Source organism: Ailuropoda melanoleuca, chromosome 16 (genome assembly GCF_002007445.2).
Source record: "Ailuropoda melanoleuca isolate Jingjing chromosome 16, ASM200744v2, whole genome shotgun sequence".
NCBI classification, from domain to species: Eukaryota; Metazoa; Chordata; class Mammalia; order Carnivora; family Ursidae; genus Ailuropoda; species Ailuropoda melanoleuca.
This window is the reverse complement of record NC_048233.1, coordinates 63,376,155-63,402,632: the sequence shown is the minus strand read 5'-3', so window position 1 is coordinate 63,402,632 and position 26,478 is coordinate 63,376,155. Positions and strand designations below refer to the sequence as shown.

General features: G+C 35.9%; 1 protein-coding gene across 1 annotated transcript in view; it reads left to right on the top strand.

The window, feature by feature from the left end:
• Nucleotides 1–26,478, top strand: part of CCDC73 (coiled-coil domain containing 73) — a 149,222-nt gene that overhangs the window by 24,953 nt on the left and 97,791 nt on the right. Inside the window, exon 2 of the mRNA XM_034644803.1 lies at nt 10,550–10,702. Within this exon, the coding sequence (XP_034500694.1) occupies nt 10,550–10,702 (153 nt within the window). The remainder of the gene's footprint in view (nt 1–10,549; nt 10,703–26,478) is intronic.

Sequence of the window (26,478 nt, the reverse complement as noted above, 5' to 3'; positions counted from 1 at the left end):
CCCCTGAGCCGAAGGCAGACGCTCAACCGCTGTGCCACCCAGGCGCCCCAATTCTCTTGAGATTCTTATATAGTAAGATTGCCGTGTATTTTTCTGAGGCATTAAATGGTCTTTACGTCCATGCCCTTGGTTTGATATTTATTTTGAGCTTTTTCTTAGTGTGAGAATTTTTGTTGATTAGAGATATACTAGAAATGTGAATTTGCTTTATTTTCCAACCCAGAACATTTGGGCCCTTCATATTTTCCACAGATTTGACTTAATGAACCTGAACAAATTTTCTTTAATTTTCTTTTCTTTAGTTCATCTCTCCTCTTATATCTTTCATATTCATACTGTTTTGATTATTATAGCTTTGTAAAATAGTTTGAAATCAGGAAGTATGATACCTCTAGCTTTGTTTTTCTTTCTCAAGAGGTCTTTGGCTGTTTGGGGTCTTTTGTGGTTCCATACAAATTTTAGGATGTTTGTTCTATTTCAGTGAAAAATGTTATTGAAATTTTGGTAAGGATTGCATTGAGTCTGTAGATTGTTGGGCAGTATAGACATTTTAATAAAATACTTCCAATCCATGGACATGGAATATTTTTACATTTATTTGTGTCATCTTCAGTTTCTTTAATCAATGTCTTATAGTTTCAGTGTATAGGTCTTTCAGCTCCTTGATTCAATTTATTCCTAAGTATATTATTCTTTTTTGATGAAATGTAAATGAGATAGTTTTCTAATTTCTCTTTCTAATAGATGGTTATTAATATATAGAAATGCAACAGGTTTTGTATATTGTTATTGTATCCTGAAGATTAACTGAATTAATTTATTCTAATAATTTTTTGGTGGTGCCTTTAGGGTTTTCTGTATAAATGTCATCTGCAAATAGTGATAGTTTTACCTCTGCCTTTCCCATCTGGATGCCTTTTACTCCTTTTTTCTTGCCTAATTGCTCTGGTTAGGACTTCTAGTATTGCTGTTACTCTGTTGAATAAAAGGTGAGAGTGGGCAACCTTGTCTTGTTCCTCATCTTAGAAGAAACGCTTTTAGCTTTTCACCCTTCAGTGTGATGTTAGCTGTGGGCTTTTCATATGTGGCTTTTGTTATGTTGAGGTATTTGTTTTATTTTTTAATTGTCATTTTTTGCTATTATTTTTTTAAAGATTTATTTATTTGAGAGAGAGAGAATGAGAGGGAGAGAGCGATCATGGGGGGGAGAGGTGGAGGGAGAAGCAGATTCCCCACTGAGCAGGGAGTTCCATATGGGACTCTATCCAAGGACCTGGGATCATGACCTGAGCTGAAGGCAGATGCTTAACTGACTGAGCCACCCAGGTGCCCCTTAGCTATTATGTTTTGAGGGGCTTTTTATACTGATAAAGGATTTATATCTTCAGCCTTGTCTACCAAACTGTTTTCCAAAGTGGTTTTGCCAGTTTACACACTGACAGTGACTGGGAGTTCCCATTGCTTCATTTTTTTAGTAATATTTGATATTGTCAAACTTTTAAATTTTTGCCAGTCTGGGGAGTATGTTGTGAAATCTTGGGGGTTTTAATTTTCATATTCCTGATTACTAATGAGACCGAGCATCTTTTCCTGTGTGTATTGGCTATTTGGAGATCCTCTTTTATTAAGTGTCTGTTTAAATATCTTGCACACTTTTCTATTGGTTTATCTGTCATTTTTTTTTTTAATGTTTTAAGTTGTTTTTGGACCTGCTTGATTTTTCTTTCTTTCTTTCTTTCTTTTTTTTTTTTTTAAGATTTTATTTATTTATCTGACAGAGAGAGATAGCTAGGGAGAGAGGGAACAACAAGCAGGGGGAGTGGGAGAGGAAGAAGCAGGCTCCCAGCAGAGCAGGGAGTCCGATGCGGGGCTCGATCCCAGGACTCTAGGATCATGCTCTGAGCCGAAGGCAGACGCTTAATGACTGAGCCACCCAGGTGCCCCGTGTCGTTTTCTTTTTATTTAAAATATATTCTGTGATATTACTCCTTCTTTGGTTATATGTGTTGAAAGTATCTTTTCTTGCTTTGTGATTAATCTTTTTATTCTCTTTATGACATCCTTTGATGAACAGAAGTTCATAATTTTAATAATGAATGTTATTGGTCTTTTGCTTCATTACCAGTGCTTTTTATGTTTTGTTTAAAATATCCTTTCCTAATCCAAAAGTGACTAATATATTCTGAATTACCTTCTAACAGCATCGCGGGCATACCTAGGAGATAACTGTGGGTCTAGTTCCAGACCACCATGATAAAGTGAACATTGCAATAAAGCAAGTTGAGTGAATTTTTTGGTTTTCCAGTGCATGTAAAAGTAACATTTACACTATACTGTAGTCTATTAAGTGTGCAATATCATTATATCTAAAAAACAATGTACATATCTTAATTTGAAATACTTTATTGCTAAAAATTCTAACCATCATCTAAGCTTTCAGTGAGTCATAATCAGTGATCACAAATCACCATAACAAATATAAGAATAATGAAAAAGTTTGAAATATTGTGAGAATCACCACAGTGTGACTCAGAGATACAAAGTGAATAAATGCTGTTGGAAAAATGGTACCAATAGACTTGCTTAATGCAGGGTTGCCACAGACTGTTGATTTGTGAAAAACACAGTATCTGCCAAGTGCAGTAAAATGAAGTATGCCTATGGACTTTTGCCTTTAAAATTTGGTTTCGTATCCATTTAGGATTATCTTTGTATAAGATATGAAATAAGGGTTAAATTTAATTTTTTTCTAATATAGATACAGTCATCCCAGAACTCTTTTCTAAAAACAAATAGTCCTTCCCTTTCTGATATGATACACACACACATATGCACATATCTGGGGGTCTAGGTTCCCAGTTTCATTTCGTAGGTCTGTTTGTCTTCCCCGGCATTATTATCACACTGTCTTAATTGCTGTAGTGTTATAATAGGTCATCATAATTGATGGAACAAGTCTTCACATTTTGTTCATTTTTTAAGAGTATCTTGACTATTCTTGGTCATTTTTATTTTCATTTCCATACTAATTTTAAAATTCTCTTATTAAGTTTTGCAAGTTGGGATTCTGGCTGAGATTGCACTGAATTGAATTTTTCAATTGGGGATAATTGACTTCTTTTCAATGTCAAGGCTTCCAGTCTATGAATGTCGTATATCTTCATTTATTTAGGTATTATTTAATCAAGTTTTATATTTTTCTACCTAAGGGGTCTTGCATTTGTTTTATTAGATTTATTGTGAGGTATTTTATTTATTTGATTCTGTTGCAAATGTTAAGTTTTATTTCCAAGCTTTTTTCTTAATGTATAGGAATACAGTTGGGTTCTTGTATATTGTTTCTGCTTCCTTCTAGCTTGTTAAACCCTCTTATTAATTTTAATACTTAATGTGTAGTTTTCAAAAGACATTCTGTTTTCTCTATTTCGTTAGTGAACTACAGTTTTATTTCTTGCTTTTCGGTCTATATACTTTTAATTTCTCTTTCTTATTGTGTTACCTTTAATAAAATGTAGTGATAATTGCCTTATTCCTGATCTAAGGGTGAATGCTTTCAACTTTTCACTGTTAAGTATGATGTAGCTGAAACATTTTTATAGATTCTGCTGATCAAATTAAGGAAGTTCTCTTTTGCTTATAGTTTTCTAAGAGTTTTTTGGTTTTCGTTTTAGAGAGAGAGTGAGCACAAGAGGGGAGGGGTAGAGGGACGGGGAGAGAAAGTCTTACGTAGGCTCCACAGTCATCTCAGAGCCCAACATAGGGCTCAGTCTCATGACCCTGAGATCATGACCTGAGCCAGAATTGAGAGTCGGATGCTAAACTGACTGAGCCACCTAGGCACCCCTGAGAATTTTTAAAAATCATGAGTTGTGTATTTTCTGATGCTTTTTTTCTTTATGATCATGTGATTGTTTTTCTTTTACCGTCTTAATGTAGACAATTACAGTACTTGATTTTTTAATGTTAAACCTTAGATTTCTGTGATAAACCCAAGTTGGTTATGATATATTATTTTTATCTATTGCCAGTTTCAGTATGCTATTATTTTGTTTAGAATTAGGATCTACTTTCATGAGCTATATTGGCCTGTAATTTTTCATTCCCATATTTTCTTTGATTCTTTGTTTTGGTAATTTCATATGCTTTAAGTCCTTTGAGATTCAGTTGTATTCTTTTAAGATTTTTTTCATATTTTTTACTGTGATATCTGTAGATAAAGATTTTTAAAATCCATTTTGGATTCACTTCAGTTATTTTAATTTTATTTTGTTTTATTTTATTTATTTTAGAAGGAAAGAGTGAATGAGAGAGAGCACGTGCACACATGGGAAAGAGGGAGAGGGGAACTCAAGCGGACTCCCCGCTGAGTGCAGAGCCTGAGGTGGGCCTTGATCTCCCATCCCTGAGATCATGACTGAGCTGAAACCAAGAGTCGGACATTTAACCAACTGAAACACCCAGGCACCCCTGCAATTCTTTTTTTTCTATATAGCATAATAGAATTTATGTGAATTAAATATATACACACATAACACTATGTATGTTAAAAGGATAACCATAGATTCAAGAAGGTATATCAAAAGTATTAGGGATGGTCTGTAAAGATTGGGGATGGAACTAGAAAACAAGTACTAAAAAGCATAAAATAATATTAAAGGATGGAGACTGCATGGACCAAAGATGTTTGTAAGCCATGAACTAAGTACAATTAATTCAACATGAAATTAAAACAAAAAATTGACTCCTTTCTCTTCAGTTTCTCAATGCAACCCACATGTTTCTTGATTTTCAGTCAGAATTAAATACCGAATTTTTGGATTCACTGGACTTCTTGATCTGAATCTTGGTGTTTTCTTCAGTTCTGGAAAATTCTCAGCTGTTATTTCTTTAGAATATAGTTTATGTCTCTTTATTTCTTTCTTCTTTCTGGAACTGGTATAGCCTCTCACTTTATATTCCATCTTTCTTAACATTTCTGTACTGTCCATTTTTATATTTCCTTGCTGCATCCTTGATATAATACCTAATCTGTTTTCTAGTACACTAAATCTCTCTTTAGCTATGTCTAGTCTTTGCCAAACATATTGTTATCAGTTGATTATATACTTTTCATATCTAGAAATTATACTGGGTTCTTTTAAAAATCTCCTTTGCAGATAGTTCAAACTTGACTTTATTTCTTTAAACATAGTAAGCATAGTTGTTCAATTTTTTTTTGTGATAATGGCAAAATCTGTAGTTGTGTGTTTGTTTCCATTATCTTTTTTTTCCTGCTTGTTCTCGTAATGCATTGTTGTATTCCATGCCTGATTATCTTTTTTTTTTTTTTAAAGATTTTATTTATTTATTTGACAGAGAGATAGAGACAGCCAGCGAGAGAGGGAACACAAGCAGGGGGAGGGAGAGGAAGAAGCAGGCTCATAGCGGAGGAGCCTGATGTGGGGCTTGATCCCATAACGCCGGGATCACGCCCTGAGCCGAAGGCAGACGCTTAACCGCTGCACCACCCAGGCGCCCCCATGCCTGATTATCTTTATGTTTTACTCATTGTCCTTGAAAAATAATTTGTGAAGATTTCTTGAGTACCTACAGTACAGTTACGTTTCTCTGGAAAGAATTTTTATTTGGTTCTGTCAGATTCTTATGGGCACTGACAGTCTAGAAACATTGAAATCCTTTTCATAAGTTGAAGTTTCTTTCACCATCCTATGAAACAATCTTTGTTAACAAACTGATCTGAAATTAAGTTGTTTACAACTTTCTGGGATGTGACATTTTTTATTTTCTTCTTCCTTGTCTCCTGCTCCCTTTCTTCTTTATGTTTCATTTTCTTGGCACCTAGGCAATTATTATATAGAAGGTGGTGTATTTGGGGGGTAAATACCCAGTATTGCAATGGCTGGGTCATAGGGTAGCTCAATTTTTAACTTTTTAAGGGACCTCCACACTGTTTTCCAGAGTGGCTGTACCAACTTGCATTCCCACCAACAATGTAGGAGGGATCCCCTTTCTCCACATCCTCTCCAACAATTGTTGTTTCTTGCCTTGTCTATCTTTGCCATTCTAACTGGCGTAAGGTGGTATCTCAGTGTGGTTTTGATTTGAATTTCCCTGATGGCTAATGATTTTGAACATTTTTTCATGTGTCTGTTAGCCATTTGTATGTCTTCATTGGAAAAGTGTCTGTTCATATCTTCTGCCCATTTTATGATTTGTTTATTTGTTTCTCGTGTATTGAGTTTGAGAAGTTCTTTGTAGATCTTGGATACCAGTCCTTTATCTGTGGTGTCCTTTGCAAATATATTCTCCCATTCCGTGGGCTGTCTCTTAGTTTTTTTGACTGTTTCCTTGGCTGTGCAGAAGCTCTTTATCCTGATAAAGTCCCATAAGTTCATTTTATCTTTTATTTCTCTTGCCTTTGGAGATGTGTCGTGAAAAAGGTTGCTCTGGCCGATGTCATAGAAGTTGTTGCCTATGTTCTCCTCTAGAATTTTGATGGATTCCTGTCTCACATTGAGGTCTTTCATCCATTTGGAGTTTATTTTTGTGTATGGTGTGAGAGAGTGGTCAAGTTTCATTCTTTTGCATGTAGCTGTCCAATTTTCCCAGCACCATTTATTGAAGAGACTGTCTTTTTTCCACCGGATGTTTTTTCCTGCTTTATCAAAGATTAGTTGCCCAAAGAGCCGAGGGTCCATTTCTGGGTTCTCTATTCTGTTCCATTGGTCGATGTGTCTGTTTTTGTGCCAGTACCATGCTGTCTTTGTGATCACAGCTTTGTAGTACAGCTCGAAATCCGGCATTGTGATGCCCCCAGCTTTGTTTTTCCTTTTCAACAGTTCCTTGGAGATTCGGGGCCTTTTCTGGTTCCATACAAATTTAAGGACTATTTGTTCCAGTTCTTTGAAAAATGTCCTCGGTATTTTGATCGGGATAGCATTGAAAGTGTAGATTGCTCTGGGTAGTATGGACATTTTAACTATGTTAATTCTTCCAATCCATGAGCATGGAATATTTTTCCATCTTTTTATGTCTTCCTCAATATCTTTCAAAAGTGATCTATAGTTTCTAGGATATAGGTCCTTTACGTCTCTGGTTAAGTTAATTCCAAGGTAACGTATGGTTTTTGGTGTTATTGTAAATGGGATGGATTCCCTAATTTCTCTTTCTTCAGTCTCGTTATTCGTGTATAGAAATGCAACTGATTTCTGGGCATTGATTTTGTATCCTGCCACCTTACTGAATTGTTCTATAACTTCTAATAGTTTGGGAGTGGATTCCTTTGGGTTTTCCATATAGAGTATCATGTCATCTGCAAAGAGAGACAGTTTGACTTCTTCTTTGCCGATTTGGATACCTTTGATCCCTTTTTGTCTTCTGATTGCTGTTGCAAGGACTTCTAGTACTATGTTGAATAATAGTGGCGAGAGTGGGCATCCTTGTCGTGTTCCTGATCTTAAGGGAAAGGCTTCCAGCTTTTCCCCATTGAGAATAATGCTTGCAGTAGGCTTTTCATAGATGGCTTTTATGAGATTGAGAAATGTACCCTCTATTCCTACACTCTGAAGGGTTTTAATCAGGAAAGGATGCTGTATTTTGTCAAATGCTTTTTCTGCATCAATTGAGAGGATCATATGGTTCTTGAGTCTTTTCTTGTTGATATGATGTATCACATTGATTGATTTGCGAGTGTTGAACCATGCTTGCATCCCAGGTATGAATCCCACTTGGTCATGATGGATAATCCTTTTAATGTACTGTTGGATTCTATTAGCAAGGATCTTGTTGAGGATTTTGGCATCCATATTCATTAGAGAAATCGGTCTGTAATTCTCCTTTTTGAGGGGGTCTTTGCCTGGTTTGGGGATCAAGGTAATATTAGCCTCATAGAATGAGTTTGGTAGCTTTCCTTCTGTTTCTATTTTTTGAAATAGCTTTAGGAGAATAGGTATTATTTCTTCTTTGAATGTTTGGTAGAATTCCCCAGGAAAACCGTCTGGGCCTGGAGTTTTATTATTTGGAAGGTTGTTTATCACTGACTCAATTTCTTCATAGTTAATTGGCCTATTTAAGAAATCTATTTCTTCCTGTTTCAGTCTTGGTAGTTTATAGGTTTCCAGGAAGGCCTCCATCTCTTCCAGATTGTTTAGTTTTTTGGCATATAGCTGTTGATAAAAGTTTCTAATAATCCTTGCAATTTCAATGGTGCTGGTCGTGACCTCTCCCTTTTCAGTCATAATTTTAATAATCTCAGTCCTTTCTCTTTGTTTTTGGNTCTCCATCAATTCTGAATGACAGCCTTGCTGGATAAAGGATCCTTGGCTGCATGTTTTTCTCTGAAAGAGTTTTAAAAATGTCCCCCCAACACTTTCTCTCATTCCAGGGTCTGTGTAGACAGGTCTGACGTAATTCTGATACCTTTGCCTTGGTACGTGAGAAATTTCTTTGCCCTGTCTGCTTTCAATACTGTATCCTTGGATCTAATATTTGCGAATTGCACTATGACATGCCGTGGCGTAGGTTTGTCCTGGTTGAGCTTGGATGGGGTCCTCTCTGCCTCTTGGACACGAATGTTTGTTTCCCTTGCTAGATTAGGGAAGTTTTCAGCTACAATTTGTTCAAATATCTCTTCTAGACCTCTGTTTTTCTCCACCCCGTCGGGGATGCCGATGATTCTGATATTGGAACATTTCATTGAGTCAGTAATACTTTTTTCAAGTCTACACATCATCTTGACCATTGTTACTCTGAACTCCATTTCTGATAATTTGTTTACATCCACATCCATTAGTTCTGTGGCAGAGGCCACAGACTCATTGTCTTTTCTTTGCTGGGGGGGATTTCTCCTTCTCGTCATTCTGATGAGGAGAGGTTGCGGGGTTGTCCAGAGCCCAAATTATTGACCGGGACCCAGGCCGTGCGCCCTTGTTTTATAGGGATCTTAGGGATGTGGGCTTCTTCATTTTTCAGCCTGCCTTCTGGGGGAGGGGCCTGCCGCGCCGATACTCAGGCAACCCTGTTTGGGTAGAGTCTCCGTGTCCCCTGCGAGAGGGGATGGGGATGGGCACGGGCACCCTGTGAGCCGGTGTTTCCAGGCTTTTGTTCTCTGGCGGCTTTCCCTGGCGGTTTGCTGTGCTTCTTCTGAGAGAGCAGCAGTGGCTGAATCTCAGCCTCTGTCTCAGAACAGAGGGCTTGCGGCCTGTTCTCCACTGATGTTCTGGCCACTTTAACTCTGTTTCTGTTGGTGCTGCTCAACCCTGCAGCGTCCCGGGATGTGCGCCCCACACCCGGCATCCCAGCCCTCACTTCCAGGGCCGGCGCGTCTCTGTCCTTTGTGTTTCTAACACCGCCAGCCGCCAGCTGCCCCTGCGCACTCCCGGAGCTCCCGGTCTCTGTCTGGTGGCGCGCGCTCCTCGCTCACCGTCACCGTCTGTTTTCTTGCGGGTGCCGTCCACGAGTCCGCCCGCTCCCCCGTGCAGGTGGCTACCGCTTCCCGGCGCCCGAACGCGGTGGCTCCCTCCCCCTTCCGTTTATCTTCCAATATCTGTACGTGGTTTCATGGCTCCCCGCTTCCTACCTCAATACTCAGCACTGGAGATGTTCATTTGTAGAGATCCAGATGTATCTTCCTCCATCTCAGGCTGATTCCGTGGATGTTCAGTCTGGTCTGGTACCTATCCAGCTCGACTCAGGGGACCGGCTGAAAAAGGGGTCCCCTACTCCTCCGCCATCTTAACCCCCCTCTACAATTCTGTATTTTGATTGCAGTGATAGTTACATGAAGCTATAGATATAGTAAACTTGCAAAGAATCATACACACACACACACACATAAATGAGTGAATGTATAACTGGTAGAATTATTGTAAATTCTGTGGATTGTACCAATGTCAGATATACAGTTTTTATATTGTACTATTATTCTGCAAGATATTAACACTGGAAGAGGCTGAGTGAATGGTGTATAGGACTCCCTGTACATTTCTTTCCAACTATCTATGGATTGATAATTATTATTATGAGAAGTTGAAAAGAGAAGTTTCTTGCAGCCTGATTCATACACTATCTGGGTTGAGAAAGATATATAAGTGCTTTGGTTTTTAATAAAAGGCAGCTATTCCATTCTTTCTACTTTGTAGGTTTTAAAGATTGCGTTACTATTAGTATTCATACCATCCTTACAGAATGCTGTATATCAAGGCAAAGTTAGGAAGCATTGTGTCTGGCAACCTTGGTACAAAGCAATTACTGAAGGGTAAAGCCTTGCCTGCAACTTTAGGAATCTAGCTTTTAGGACATGGGGTTTGGGGGGCATGCCAAAAATTTAGTCCCTGCAGATACTAAAATAACAGAAAAAGTCTCAGCCATAGAGAAACTGTGGATGGATCATCATTGCTCAGTGTTTTGTGTATCAAGATCAGAATAGGAGTGATGACAAAACTGTTATTCAGTGTTAAACCTAGAGGATTATAGGATACACATTGTTATATTTTTATGGTAACTGCACTTGTACTTTAAAAACTTCAGTTAAAACCTTTTTATATTACAGGAACTACATGTTAATTTGGAGAATGATTTTAAGACTGATTCATCATCCTCTACCTTTGCTCTTCAAAGTTCTTCAGAGACAATGTTTTCTATTCAGCTGTTACATTTCAAAACAAGTTTACTGGAAGCATTAGAAGAGTTACGTATGAGAAGGGTAAGCTCATTTTTAAAATGCTTTTTTTAATCAAGGAACTGGATTTTGTCCAGCCATTTGGTTTAAGGGGGGGAAAAAAAGGCCTAACAAAATAACTTCTTATTTTGAAAGAAGAAATACAGTCCAGATAATGAAGTAAAAGAGAAAAAGGCAGATACAGTTGATATCACAGAAGGAAAAAGCAGACTTTATAAGCAAAAAGTAGAATGGATTCAGATTGTTAAATACTTAATAAGTCAGCTAGTATTTACCAAGTACCTTGGAGAGCATAGGTAGCACATGGTTAGACACTATGGCTGATAAAAAAGAGCTGCTCTTCAGGAGATTACATTTTTGTTAAAGGCTATGAGATAAGTGCCTATGAATGATTAAGTAATGAAACAGGGCAATACATTTTTAAGTGACGAAGTGAATGTATGTAGTAAGTATTCTGATTTAAAGAATAAAATGTCCTTATTTTTAAAGTGATAACTCTTGAGGTATTTATTTAGAAAGGAAATATCTACTTAAAATTGTTTTTTTAAAGATTTTTAAGAAAGAGTTTTAATTTATTTGGGAGGGAGGGAGGGAGGGAGGGAGCATGAGTAGGGGGGAGGGACAGAGAGAGAAGCAGACTCCCCGCTGAGGAAGGAGCCCCGTGCAGGACTTGATCCCAGGACCTGGGATTATGACCTAAGCCGAAGGCAGCCACTTAACCAACTGAGCCACCCAGGTGCCCCTATATAAAATTATAAAAGTTGTTTGGTTTCAGCAGATCTGTATTGTTCAAAACCCCTAAAAGCCTTTCATTTCTAAGACTTTATGGGTCTAAATTTGAAGCTTGTCTTGTCAGTTTTTCTATAAGACAGATAGGAGTTGGTACGATTATGGAAAGAAGAAAATAGATTCTAAAACTACTGTAATTATGAACTAGGGATGGGGTCATTAGGATTTATATATAACTGTGAGAATAGAACAGAAGAGACAGGAAAGAGGGTGCCTGGGTGGCTCAGTTGGTTAAGCGCCAGCCTTTGGCTCAGGTCATGATTCCAGGGTCCTGGGGATCAAGCCCCTGTTAGGCTCTCCTCAGCAGGGAGTCTGCTTCTCCCTCTCCCTCTGTCTGCTGCTCTGCCTGCTTATGTGAATAAAATCTTAAAAAGAAATCTTAAAAAAAAAAAAAAGGAGAAGAGACACAGAGGAGAATCAATAGACTTTGGTGATTTCCTGAAAATGAGCTGTGAGAAAAAAGATCCGAAACAACATTTTTATTATGGGATTCTTGTTCCAGGATTTATTTTTATTATGGGATTCTTGTTCCAGGATTTAAAAATATTGAAACTTGTTATCATAATAAGAAAATTTAATTACCACAATGTTCATCCTATATAAAGGGACTTCTTATCTGTATAATTAAGGCCTATTTAATAAAGAGAAATCCTGCTAAAAAAAGATATGTTGTGTAAACAGTAAAAAATGATTTTTTGTAAGAATAGCTTTAAGTGGTATTTTTTCTAAGTTAAAAGAACTTTAGGTAACTATTTAGAACTTCATATTCTGTTTTACTGTGTTTCAAGCATTATATTTGGTCTGTTTATATTCCCAACTTAAAAAATAAGCTTCCTTTAAAAATCTTTTGAAAGTTTCAGGATAGCAACAGGAGCTGTGTTTTTAATAACTAAGTGCAGAGGTATATGCTACTTTTAATAATATTCTTCACTGAAAGAAGAACTTTTCTCTTATGAAGGGGAAAATTCCTCCTTTTATTGGAAAAAGAGATGTATTGATTTTCACATTTACCATGATGGTAATACTTTATCCCTATTGTGAAATTTTAATATTTTTCCCATATTTTATTAGGAAAATTTTGAAAATACACAATAGTTGAAAGAATTTCACAGTAAACACCCATATACCCACCATGGCGGGTAGAATGAAGGCATCCCAATGATGTCTACATCCTCCTCCTCAGAACCTTTGAATATGTTGCCTTACATGGCAAAAGGGATTTTGCAGGGGTGCCCGGGTGACTCAAGTAGTTGAGCCTCCAACTCTTGGTTTCAGCTCAGGTCGTGATCTTAGGGTTGTGGGATTGAGCCTCACAATGGACTCTGCACTGGCCGTGGAACCTGCGTGGGATTCTCTCTCTTTCCCTCTGTTTCTCCCCCATTCTCTTTCTCTCTCTCTCTCTCTCAAATAAATAAAACTTAAAAAAAAGGATTTTGCAGGTGTGATAAAGTTATGGATTTTGAGATAGAGGGATTATGCTGAATTATGCAGGTGGGCCCAGTGAATTCACAAGGGTTTAGAATCAGAAGGAAGCAGGATAATCAATATCAGAGAAAAAGATGTGATGACAGAAGTAAGGGGCATGGTCAGAGAGATTTGAAGATGTTGTGCTGCTGCATTTGAAGATGGCGGAAGCAAATCATGAGTCGAAGAATGCAGATGGAAGCTGGAAGAGGCAAGGGATTTTTCTGTGGAGGCTTCAGAAGGTATGTGGCCCAGACAATATCTTGATTTCATTTAAAAACATATTAGACTTCTGACCTCCCAAACTGTAATAGAATAAATTTGAATTCTTTTAAGCCAACAAATTTGTTGTAATTTGTTATAGCAGCACTGAGAATCTAATACACCCACCACCCAGATTCTACACTTGATCTCATATATATCCATCTATCATTGGTCTTATTTTTTTGATGCATTTCCATGGAAGTTTGAAATTAGTATACTTCAGTATGCATATCATTAAAATTCAATATTTATGTATTTTTCTTTTAATATAAAATGTACATACAGTTTACCCTTGAGCAACATGGACTTGAACTGCACAAGTACATGTATATGTGGATTTTTTTCGATAAATACACAGTACTGTAAAGATATTTTCTCTTATGATTTTCTTGACATTTTCTTTTCTCTAGCTAACCTTATTTTAATAATACAGCATATAATACATGTAACATACAAAATATGTGTTGATCAACTGTTTACGTTAGATAAGGCTTCTGGTCAACAGTAGGCTATTAGTACTTAAGTTTTTTGGGAGTCGAAAGTTATATACAGATTTTTGACTCTGCTGGGAGTTGGTGCCCTATCCTCTGAGTTGTTCAAAGGTCAACTGTACAATGAAATGTATAGTTCTTAAGTGCACCATTTCATGAGTTTTAACAAATGCGTATAACTGTGTCATCCAAATCTTCATCAAGGTACAGGTTATTACTAACTCCCCCAGAGAGTTCTTTCATGTCCTTTTTCACTTATTCCTCATCCTTATCCATCCAGAGGCCACCATTGTTCCTTCTTTTTTCCACCAGGGATTCCATATAAATGGAATCATTACAGCATATATTCTTTTATATAAGTTTTCTTTTACTCAGCATATTTTTGAGATTAATTTGTTATTGTAAATATCAGTAGTTTTTTCCCTTTTTATAGTTGAGTACTATTCTATTATATAAATATTACACAATTTGTCCATCTATTGATGGACACCTGGGTGGTTTTCCGTTGGTCGCTCTTATAAATAAAGCCACATGGGGCGCCTGGGTGGCACAGTGGTTAAACATCTGCCTTCGGCTCAGGGCGTGATCCCGGCGTTATGGGATCAAGCCCCACTTCGGGCTCCTCCGCTGTGAGCCTGCTTCTTCCTCTCCCACTCCCCCTGCTTGTGTTCCCTCTCTCACTGGCTGTCTCTATCTCTGTCAAATAAATAAATAAAATCTTAAAAAAAAAAAGCTACATGAATATTTTTGTACAAAATGTTGGGAAGGCATGTATGACACAGCTAAGCAAGAAAAGATCTTATTTGGAAACTATTTATGAGATGTTGATTAACTCACATGCCCTCCCTGCTTTCCTGAATCTTCACTGAAAAATTTTAATATTTCCCCTTGGTAGTCTGTGAAGAGATATTTTTATTTAGCATTTAAAAAAAGCAAAAAAGAATGAGATCCAATCAAAAGTAATAATTATATTTAATTTGTAAAGCTTAAAGGAGTAGAACTAAAATCCTGAGCTACAATTATTGATATACTTGGGTGGAATTGATTCTTAGGTCCTTGTATTGTTCAGGAGGTAAGATCTTGGTCAGCAATAGACTTTGTTTCGCTATGAAGGCATATTAAAAATTTCAGGTTAATCAGCAAGTGAATAGGGTTTGTATCATCCCAAATAGTAGAGAGAAAATATGCAATCATAATAAAGTATCTGTAATTTGATGTTGGAAATAGCCATAAAGAAAGAGTAATTTTAGGTTTTAGCTGTTTCTGAAGCTTTATCCTGGCTAAAAATACTGGTGCTGTCTTCTGTGTATTCCAGAAACTGGCCCAGCTAATCTACATTTTTTCTAATTAGTTTTAATACTGTAAGGTTTATTAATGGTAAGCTAAAGGCTTTCTTTTCTCTTTTCTCTCTCCCCTCCCCTTGCCTTGCCAGAAAATGTTTTTATTTTGCCATAGATTTATAGATTGCCATTTATGTTATGTCAGTATTTTGAAGAGATTTTGTTGAGTTCTTTTGTTGCAGTTGAGAAGTTTGATGTTCATTTAATTGTCCCTCTATAGGTAATCCATCATTTCTTTCTATTTGTTCGTTGGAGCTTCTTTTTATCTTTAATGGTCTGCAGTTTTAATATGTCTATATGATAATTTATTTACATTTCTTGGGACTCATTTTGGTTCCTGAATCTTAGCAAAATTTTCAGCCATGATCTTTTTGAGTATTGCCTCTCCGTTATTTCTTCTGTTATCTTCTGGAACTCCCATTAGAGAGCGTATATTGGACCATGTCATTTTATCTTTTATGATTCTTAACTCTTATATTTTTCGTGTATTTGCCTCTCTACTGCATTCTGGGTGTTTCATTTTGTTGTTTCCTAATTGTCTCTTCAGATGTTTTTACTTGTTTGCTAACTTGCTTAGAGTTTTACATTTCAATGACTATGTTTTTATTTCTGTGTTCCTTCAAAGAATCTGCAGTGGTCTGAATATTTTTGTTCGTCCAAAATTCAAATGTTGAAACCTAATGTCCAGTGTAACGGTATTAGGAGGTAGGGTCTTGGGGGGTGATTAAGGTAGGAGGGATAGAGCCCTCATAGATGGGATTAGTACTCTAACAGAGCTCCTTAGCCCCATACACAATATGAGGTTATGAACTGGAGAGCATCTGTCACCAGAAATAGAATCTGACCATGTGGGCATCTCGATCTTAGACTTCCAGTCTCCAGAACTGTGAGAAATTAATTTCTGTTGCTTATAAGCACTCAGTCTGCAGTATTTTGTTATAGAAAACTGAACAAATTAAGACAGCATCTAAAAATTTAATGTAATGCCAATCAACACCCAGGGGGATGTTTTTCAGAATTTGGCAGGATGATTCTAAAGTTATATCTGTAAGAAACGTATGAATATATATATATATATCAAATCCTTATGTTGATATATATGCATATATCAAATCCTTAAGCTAATACATTATTATATATGTCAATTTTATCTCTAAAAACTGGAAAAAGAGTATGAGTATAGACAAGAAGCTTTTCAAAAGATAAGAATGAAGTGCTACATGCTTTATCAGATATTAAAACATGCTCTAATCCTATAATTAAAAATGTGACACTGTTGTAGGAATAAGCAAATCAGTAAAAGAATAAATCAATCCAATGGGGAAAATAAGGACAGTCAGTCAATAAATGGCTTTGGATGATTCATAATAGTTCATACACAAAAATAAATTTTAGGAGAAAAAAATCAAATGCAAAGGAAAAGCGTATATGTATGTTAGAAAATATGAGACTTAATTTTTATAGTCTCAGGAATAGAGATTACCCTACCTAAAAGAAAAGATGGCTAGATAAGATGACATACAAATTATTAGCTTCTGTGGGATAAAAGCTGCCTTAAACAAAGTCTAAAACCAGTGGCTGAGGGACACTTGTGTGGCTCAGTTGGTTAAGCGACTGCCTTCATTTCAGGTCATGATCCCAGGGTCCTGGGATCAGGCCCCACATTGGGCTCCCTGCTCTGTGCGGGAAGCCTGCTTCTCCCTCTCCTTCTGCCTGCCTCACCCCCCGCTTGTGCTCTCTTTCTCTGTAGAATAAATAAAATCTTTGGAAAAAAAAAATAACCAGTGGCTGAGAGAAAATATTTGCCTCATGCCAAATGGAAGAAAGGATCAATATCTTATTTACAAAGCATTTATACAAATCAAAAGACAACACAATAGAAAAAAGAAAAAATATTGATAATCATAAAATATACAAAATTATGCTTACTACTAATAAAATAAATACAAATTATTGAAAAAAGATGCAAATTACTGAAAAAATATCAATACCAGTGTTGGCAAGGTTTTTCAGGAATGAGTATTGTTATATCCTTTCCTTATGTGAATTGGTACATAAGATAAATAGAAATTGACTTCTATACTCTAAATTTAAAATGTAGAATTTCCTGATCACTAAGTATGAACAATTTACACTTTAGGATAATTTCTTGTGTGGGCTTAATTGAGTAAAGAATTTTTACAGTGATATATCCTATAATGTTGTAATGGGAAAAATTATAAACAATATAAATGTCTATCAACAGAAGGTAAACAAGTGATACTGTTACATTAGTAGTTTTCAATAAACCATACTTCTTGGTATTCATACCCTTGAGTAAATTACTCCCATGTTAGCTTAGCCCTGGTCATGTGACTTGCTTTGGCAAGCAGGACGCTAACAAGCATGATACAAAGCAGGGGCGGGATAATACTTACAAATGAGGGCTTATTCTCTTGGAACATACCCTTTTGGAAGTCAGCTGCCGTGCCATAACCCTAGAATAGATTATTTAATGATGAGAAGCTACGTGAGGAGAGACACTGGAGTGAGAGAACATTATGGTAATTGTAGCCTCAGCCAAGCTAGCAAGTGAATGCATTTGCATGAGTAACCTGAAACATAGCATGTGAAACAGAACTGCCCAACTGATCTTAGTCAATGTGTAGAACTGTGAGGCTTAATAAATTGTATTTTAAATCGCTAAGTTTTAGGGTAGTATCATATGCAGAATTAGTGACTGAATCAGATATGTAGAATATTTAATGTAGCCCTTAAAAAGAATAAGGTAGATACATATGTACTAACATGGGAGATGTAGATGGTCTATGGTGGTATAGGACCATAAAAATGACCCTGCAAGCTGAAAACATGCAAAAGGATCTTAATAATAAATTAATAAAAGTTGTGATTGTTCTGTGACTTGAAAATATTTGTGAAAACATTATATACTCTCTCACTTTCATTATAAATGTAAAGGAAAATGAAAAAAATATTTAGTATACTATAATTTAAGCATTTTATTTACTTATTTATTTAAAGAGAGCACATGGGGGGAGGGGCAGAGAGGGAGAGAGAGAATCTTAAGCAGGCTCCACACCCAGAGTGGAGCCCGACACGGAGCTTGATCTCATGACCCTGAGCTCATGACCTGAGCCAAAATCAAGAGTTGGATGCTTACCTGACTGAGCCACCCAGGCACCCCTTAGTATACTATAATTTAAAATGTTAGATATATTGAGAATTAATGTGTTTTATTTCTTCGTGAAACATTATTCAGATAATTTGAGCAGTGCTTGCCTTATGTTGCTGTGTCACTTACAATATGGAGTTAGTGTTATTTCTCTGCCTTTGCAAATTATAATACACCTATTCAGTTTGGATCAGCTTCCCACCTTTTATCCTTTGTATTTTCAATGTTGTCAGATACCTTTGAGAACTCCTTCAGTGTGCTGTTTTTGCTGGCATTACTAATTCTGGGACATCTTCATTCTTTTCATCACAATCACTTTCCTTCCACAGTCACTTTTTGTTTATGTTGATATGTTTATCTTCTCTCTGTTCTTCTGGCTGCATTACTAGGGTCTCTCAAATGGCAGTAGTGTTAACATTCTTATGGTCAGCTATTCTTCCTTTTTTTAAAATAACAATCTGATTTTTATTCCAATATTTAGAAAATTGCTATATACTTTGAATGGATGTACAGTGATGTATGAAATAATTATAACAAATGCTCTTTAGAGAAACACATTTAAGCTTAAGAAAAATTCCACAAATGGTTGACACGTTTTCTACATTTAAATTTGAATATTTTTTCACATGAAATAATTATAATTAAGCACACAATGAAATATAAAAGCACAAAGATGGAAATCAGCTTAGGTATCAGGTAGTCTTTATGAATAAGACTCAAGTCAAAATAAAAAATAGAGAGATATATGACCATATTGAATTTTGTGTCTACTGAAATTAAAGGAGCATGAAAATATGTATTGCCCACTGGCCAATTGGCCAGAGGAATTTCCTAAAGAAATCTCTCCATGTTGAACTAAAAGATAAATAAAATGTTAATTTTTAAAAGGTTTAAAACTGTCTTCTTTTGGAGAATAAATCTGACATTAATTTAAATTTTTGTTTTATGAACTGGATTGACAAATCTAATTTTATTTTGAAAAATTATTGAGAAACAAACATCCACAACTCAAATGAAAAGTGATAAGAATAAACTATATGAAACCTAAGTAGTCCTACATAACCAAAGGCTAATACTTAATATATAAGATATCACTGCAATCAGAATTGACTTACATATATTTTCTCACTTCTGCTTCATCTTTTTCTCTCAGAGTATTCTCTTTATATTGGAAGTATTAAATGTGTATTTTACAATATCTTACAAAATCCCAAACACAGAGACAATATTATTATATTTGTACTCAAACTATAATAAAACTTAGGGGATCATAAAAATCACATTCATTTGTTAAACATATAACTATATCATAATTATTTCAAATTTCATTAATATCCCATTGATAGACTGACAGTGTAGCTATTTCTTCTATAACTCCATTTATATTTTATTTGAATTTCACTTCCAACGTTATTCTCTCTCTCCTTTCTTTTTCTGCACTTTCGTCTTTGTTGGCCAATTCCCTTTTTGGATTATCTGTTTTTGTTAAATGTTATGTGGATTTATCACTAGAAGGCAAGAAAGGAAAACACCTTACATGTTTGGCATAAACTGAATAACAGATACATGTGACCAGTCATTGACAGACTGTGAAATAAGTGATGTGATTGATTACTGATCCTGATCTGTTATTTAGAAATGATTTGTGGATTGAAGGGTTAGCAGTGAAATTTGTGCAATTACTCAGGATATTGTACCATGGTAACTGAAATTTGAACCATGTTGTTAGGGAACTGGTGGCGTTTAACCAAACAAGGTAACTGAAATTCATGTTTATTGGAATCGTGAGGGCTGCTTGTATATTGGTTTTTTTTGTTGTTGTTTTTTTAGATTTTATTTATTTATGTGACAGAGAGACAGCCAGTGAGAGAGGGAACACAGCAGGGGAGTGGGAGAGGAAGAAGCAGGCTCCCAGTGGAGGAGCCTGATGTGGGGCTCGATCCCAGGACTCCGGGATCATGCCCTGAGCCAAAGGTAGACACTTAATGACTGAGCCACCCAGGTGCCCCAAAAGGCACATTTTAAATAGAAAAAGAAATTTAATATAATTAATTCATTGAAGAAATTAGAAAATTGAGAAAATAGGGGAAGAGATGGAGAATTTTATCTGAGACTTAAAATCTTAAAAAAATAATCAAAAGGAAATTCTGGAAGTAAAATATATAATACCCCAAATGAAGAACTCCCTGGATTTAACAGCTGCTTAAATAGCAGAAGACAGGATTAGAGAAATGAATAAGAGAAAATATCCAAATGATAAAGTACCACCTACAGATTTAGGAAACTGCAAAACTTCCAAATGTGATGAATACAAAGAAAATCACACTCAGAGGCATCATAGAAGGACTACTGAAAAACCAAATGGAAAATCTTAAAAGCAGCCAGAGTGGAAAAAGATCCATTATTTTCGAAGGCACAGTAATACAATTGGTAGTGGACATCTCAGTAATAATTATTCAGCCCCAAAGACAATGCAGTGACACTTTAATGTACTAAAAGAAAAACTACCAACCTAGAATTCTGTTCTCCTAAAATATCCTCAAAAATGAAGGTGTGAATCTTAATTAAATTTTAAATGAATTTTTCTAAGTGAAAGAAGCCAGATCCCAGAGGCTGTGCAATATCCAGTGCATTTTTATGACATTCTGGAAGAGACAAAACTATAAGGATGGAAAACAAATCAGGTGTTGCCAGGTGATTGCCAGGTGTTAGTAGGCATTGACTATAAATGGAATGCATGAGAATTTTGGGGACTGATAGACCATTGTGTATGGTAAAGTAGCAGCGGAAGCATTACCTCACATGTCTGTCAAAACCCCTAAAACTATGCCACAGACTGAACTATACAGTATGTGAAAATTCAGTCAGGATTCAGGAGAATTCCAAGATGGAATGCAGACTGTGAAAATATATGTAACTGTTTCACTAACCAAATGACGTCACTTTAGTGAAAGAAATGGGTGGGAAGAGAAGCTGACTTAAGTAACTTTGGAAAACAGTATTTGAGATACTGTAAGGATAACACCAAAAAGGTACACAAACACTCTCTCTGGTAAATTTGGTAAAATTTGGTAAATTTGTTTCTCATGGGAGTAAGACTGAAACTACAGGTATACCAGGGTTAAACAAATAAGCAAAAATTGTAGATAATGAGAGCTGGGTAGAATGTTTATCTCTGTTGAAGGGAGAAGTTACAAATAAGCATGACTGAGCCCTGTGGTGCTAGACTGGAGTTGGAGATACCAGTATGAACTCATGATTTCATGATATGCAGATGAAAAGATACATAAATACAGAAGTATATATGTATATGAATTAGTATATTCTAGCTCTGCTGAAAAGGCCTAGAAATAGTGACACCCCAGTATCAGCAACCATATCTAGGGCCCAGATCTTGGTTCTAAATATCATTATCTAATAAAAGAAACCAGGACTTCTTGGAGAAATGACTTATTCCAGGATTGGATATCTTGTAGTGCTGGAAAGTAAGGCACAACATCTGAAAAGGATGCAGAAGCCGACGTAAAAGAGCTCCTCATGGACAAAGCTGGAACAATTTGAGCAACAAAATAAGTAATGATAGTATTGGATAATAACCCAAAGAATAAAGTAAATATCCATTATTTCCTACTGATAGAAATAAATGATTGAATAAATAAATGGGGGGAGACAAAACAAATCTTTACAGGAGATTACAATTAATAAATGTAGAAGGAAGGAGAGAAATAGAAAATTGCCCTTAGAATATTATAGTAATGATTACTACAGTCAAGATCCACTGATGAATGCTATAATTAGTGGGTGAAACTTACAGGTGGAACAGAATAGTTGCATAGGAGTATCTTCCCCAATTTATTTGGCAAGTTACTGTGATTTTTTTAAATTGAAGTATAATTAACATACAGTATTATATTAGTTTCAAGTACACAACATACTGATTCAGCAATCTTATATATTACTCAGTGCTCACCACAATCAATGTAGTCCCCATGTGTCACCCTAATATGTTATTACAATATTATTGACTATCTTCCTCATGCTGTAATTTTCATGTGCATGACTTATTTTATAACCGGAAGTTTAATACTTCATAATTTCCTTTGTCTATTTCACCCATCCCCACCCACTTCCCCTCTGGCAAACATGAGTTTGTTCTGTGTATTTAAGAGTCTGTTTGTTTGTTTCTTTGTTCATTGTTTTTAGATCCCACATATAAGTGAAATTCTGTGGCATTTGTCTTTTGTATCTGAATTAGTTCACTTAGCATAATACCCTCAAGCCCATCCACATTATCCCAAATGGCAAGATCTCATTCTTTTTTTATGGCTGAGTAATATTCCATTGTAAATACATACCATGTCTTCATTATCCATCTCTTAGTGGGGACTCAGGTTGCTTCTATATCTTGGCTATTGTGAATAATGCTGCAATAAACATAGAGGTGCATCTACCTTTTCATATTAGTGTTTTTGTTTTCTTTGGGTAAATACCCAGTAGTGGAATTACTGTATCTTATAGTATTATGATTTTTAATTTTTTGAGGAATCTCCTTACGGTTTCCTCATAGTGGCTGCACCAGTTTACATTCCTACCAACAGTGCGCAAGAGTTCCTTTTTCTCCACATCCTCACCAACAGTTGTTATTTCTTGCCTTGTTGATTTTAGGCATTCCGACAAGTGTAAAGTGATACCTCATTATGGTATGGTTTGCATTTCTCTGATGATTAATGATGTTGAGCATCTTTCATGTTATCTGTTGTTCATCTCCATGTCTTCTTTGGGAAAATGTTCAGGTCTTCTGCCCATCTTCAATTTAATTATTTTTTTGGCATTGAGTTGTATGCATTCTTTTTTTTTTTAATTGAAGCATAGTTGAGGTACAATGTTTCATTAGTTTCAGGTGTACAACATAGTGATTTGACAAGTTTACCTTATGCTGTGCTCACCACACATGTAGCTACCATCTGTCACCATATAACACTGTTAGTTCTTTATATATTTTGGGTATTATCATTTGCAGATATCTTCTCTCATTCAGTAGGTTGCCTTTTAGTATTGTTGATGGTTTCCTTCACTATGCAAAAGCTTTTTATTTTATTGTAGTCCCAATAGTTTATTTTACTTTTTTCCTTGCCTGAAGAGACATATCTAGAAAAAGGCCAAAAATCAAAAGCCAGTTGCTGCCTGTGTTTTCTTCTAGGACTTTTATGGTTTCACGTCTCAGGTTTAGGTCTTTACTCCATTTTGAGTTTTTTGTGTATAGTGTTAGAAAGTGGTCCGGTTTCATTCTTTTGCATGTAGCTGTCCAATTTTCCCAACACAGTTTGTTGAAGAGACTGTATTTTCCCCATTGTATATTCTTACCTCCCTTCTTGTAGATTAATTGACCATATATCCATGAGTTTGTTTCTAGGCTCTTGCTCTTTTTTTTTTTTTGAAAGAGAGAGAGATAGAGATCACGAGCAGGGGGGAAAGATAGAGGGGGAAGCAGACCCCCCGGTGAGCAGGGAGCCTGATGTGGGACTCGATCTCAGGATCCTGGGATCATGACCTGAGCTGAAGGCAGACACTTAACCGACTGAGCCATCCAGGTGCCCTAGGCTATCTATTCTTTTCTATTGAACTATGTATCTGTTTTTGTGCTAGTACCATACTATTTTGATTCCTACAGCTCTGTAGTATATCTTGAAATCTGAGATTGTGATACCTTCAGCTTTGTTCTTTCTCAAGATTGCTTTGGCTATTCAAGGATTTTTGTGGTTCCATAAAAATTTTAGTATTATTTGTTCTAGTTCCGTGAAAAATGCTGTTGGTATTTTGATAGGGATTGCATTGTATCTGGAGATTCCTTTGAGTAGTATGGACATTTCAACATTTTTAATTCTTCTAATCCATGAGCACTGAGTATCTTTCCAATTGTTTTTGTTGTCTTCACTTTTTTTCATTAATGTTTTGCAATTTTCTGGTTAAATTTATTTTAAGGGGTGCCTGGGTGTCTCAGTTGGTTAAGCAGTTGCCTTTGGCTCGGGTCATGATTCCAGGGTTCTGGGATCAGGCCCAGCATTGGGCTCCCTGCTCAGCAGGGGGGCCTGCTTCTCCCTCTCCCTCTGCCGTTCCCCCTGCTTCTGCTCTGTCAAATAAATAAATAAAATCTTTTAAAAATTTTATTTTGAGGTATTTTATGATTTTTGGTCCAATTGTAAATGGGGTTGTTTTCTTAATTTCTCTTTCTGCTGTTTCATTATTGCAGAAATGCAGTGGATTTCTGTAGATTGATTTTGTATCCTTCAACTTTACTGAATTCATGTAATAGTTCTAGTAGTTTTTTGGTGGAGTCTTTCAGGTTTTCTGTATATAGTATCATGTCATTTGCAAGTAATGAGCATTTTACTTCTTCCTTACCAATTTGATACATTTTATTCCTTTTTCTTGTCTGATTGCTGTGGCTAGGACTTCCAGGACTATGTAGAATAATAGTGGTGAGAGTGGACATCTTTGCCTTATTCTTGATCTTAGAGGAAAAGCTGTCAGTTTTTCACCATTGAGTATGATGTCAGCTGTGAGTGTTTCATATATGGCCTTTATTATGTTGAGGTATGTTCCTTCACTTTGTTGAGAATTTTTATTATGAACGGATGTTGTGTGTTGTCACATGCTTTGTTTGCATCTATTGAGATAATTGTATGGTTTTTATCCTTTCTCCTGTTAATGCAATGTATCACATTGATTGATTTGGAATATTGAACCACCTTTGCATCTCTGGAATAAATCCCACTTGATCCTGGTGAATGATTTTTTTAATGTGTTACTGGATTTGGTTTGTTAATATCTTGTTGAGGATTTTTTGCATCTATATTCATCAGAGATATTGGCCTCTAGGTTTTTTTTGTTTTGTTTTTTGTTTTTGTAGTGTCCTTGTCTAGCTTTGGTATCAGAGTAATGCTGATCTTGTAGCATGAATTTAGAAGTTCTCCCCCCTCTTCTATTTTTTTGGAATAGTTAGAGAAAAATAGGTATTAACTATTTTTTTAAAGATTTATTTCTTTATTTTAGAGAGAGAGCATGAGTGGGAGGGGCAGAGGGAGAAGAAGAAAGAATCCCAAGCAGACTCCATGCTGAGCATGGAGCCTGATGCAGGGCTCCATCTCACAACCCCGAGATTAGGACCTGAGCTGAAACCAAGAGCCAGATGTTCACCCAACTGCACCACCCAGGTGCCATTGTATTAACTATTTTTATACATTTGGTAGAATTCACTTGTCCTGTCCATGTGGTCATGGACTTTTATTTGAAGTTTTTTGATTACTGATTCAACTTTATTAGTTGTAATAAGTTTGTTCAAATTTTCTATTTCTTCTTGATTCAGTTTTGGGAGATTATATGTTTCTGGGGATTTATCCATTTCTTCTAGGTTGTCCAATTTGTTGGCATATAATTTTTCAAAATATTCTCCTATAATCTTTTGTATTTCTATGTTTTATTTCTTCCTTCATTTCTGATTTTATTTGAATCCTCTTTTTTTCTTGATGTATCTGGCTAAAGGTTTATCAATTTTATCTTTTCAAATCAACTCCTGGTTTCATTAATCTTTTCTATTTTTTTTTTTGGTCTTTATTTCATTGATTTCTGCTCTAGTCTTTATTATTTCCCTCCTTTTACTAGCTTTGGATTTTGTTCTTTTTCTAGCTCCTTTGGTAGTAAGGTTAGGTTGTTTATTTGAGATTTTCTTGTTTCTCAAGGTAGGTCTGTATTTCTGTAAACTTTCCTCTTAGAATTGTTTACTGCATCCCAAAGATATTGGACCATTGTGTTTTCATTTTCATTTGTCTCCATGTATTTTTTGATTTTTTCTTTGGTTTCTTGGTGGACCCATTCATTATTCAGTATCATGTTATTTAGCTTCCATGTATTTGTGTTCTTTCAGGATCTTTTCTTATAATTGATTTCTAGTTTCATAGTGTTGAACTCAGAAAAGATACTTGGTATGATTTCAGTCTTCTTAAAATTATTGAGACTTGTTTTGTGGCATAGCTTGGAGAATGTGACTTATCTTGGAGAATGTTCTTTGTACAGTTGAAAAGAATGTGTATTCTGCTATTTTCAAATGAAATGTTCTGTATATATCTGTTAGTTGCATCTAGTCTAATGTCTTTTTCAAAGCTACTGTTTCCTTGTTGATTTTCTGTCTGGATGATCTGTCCATTGAGGTAAGTGGTATGTTAACGTACCTACTATTATTGTATTATTGTCAATTTCTTCCTTTATGTCTGTTAATAATTG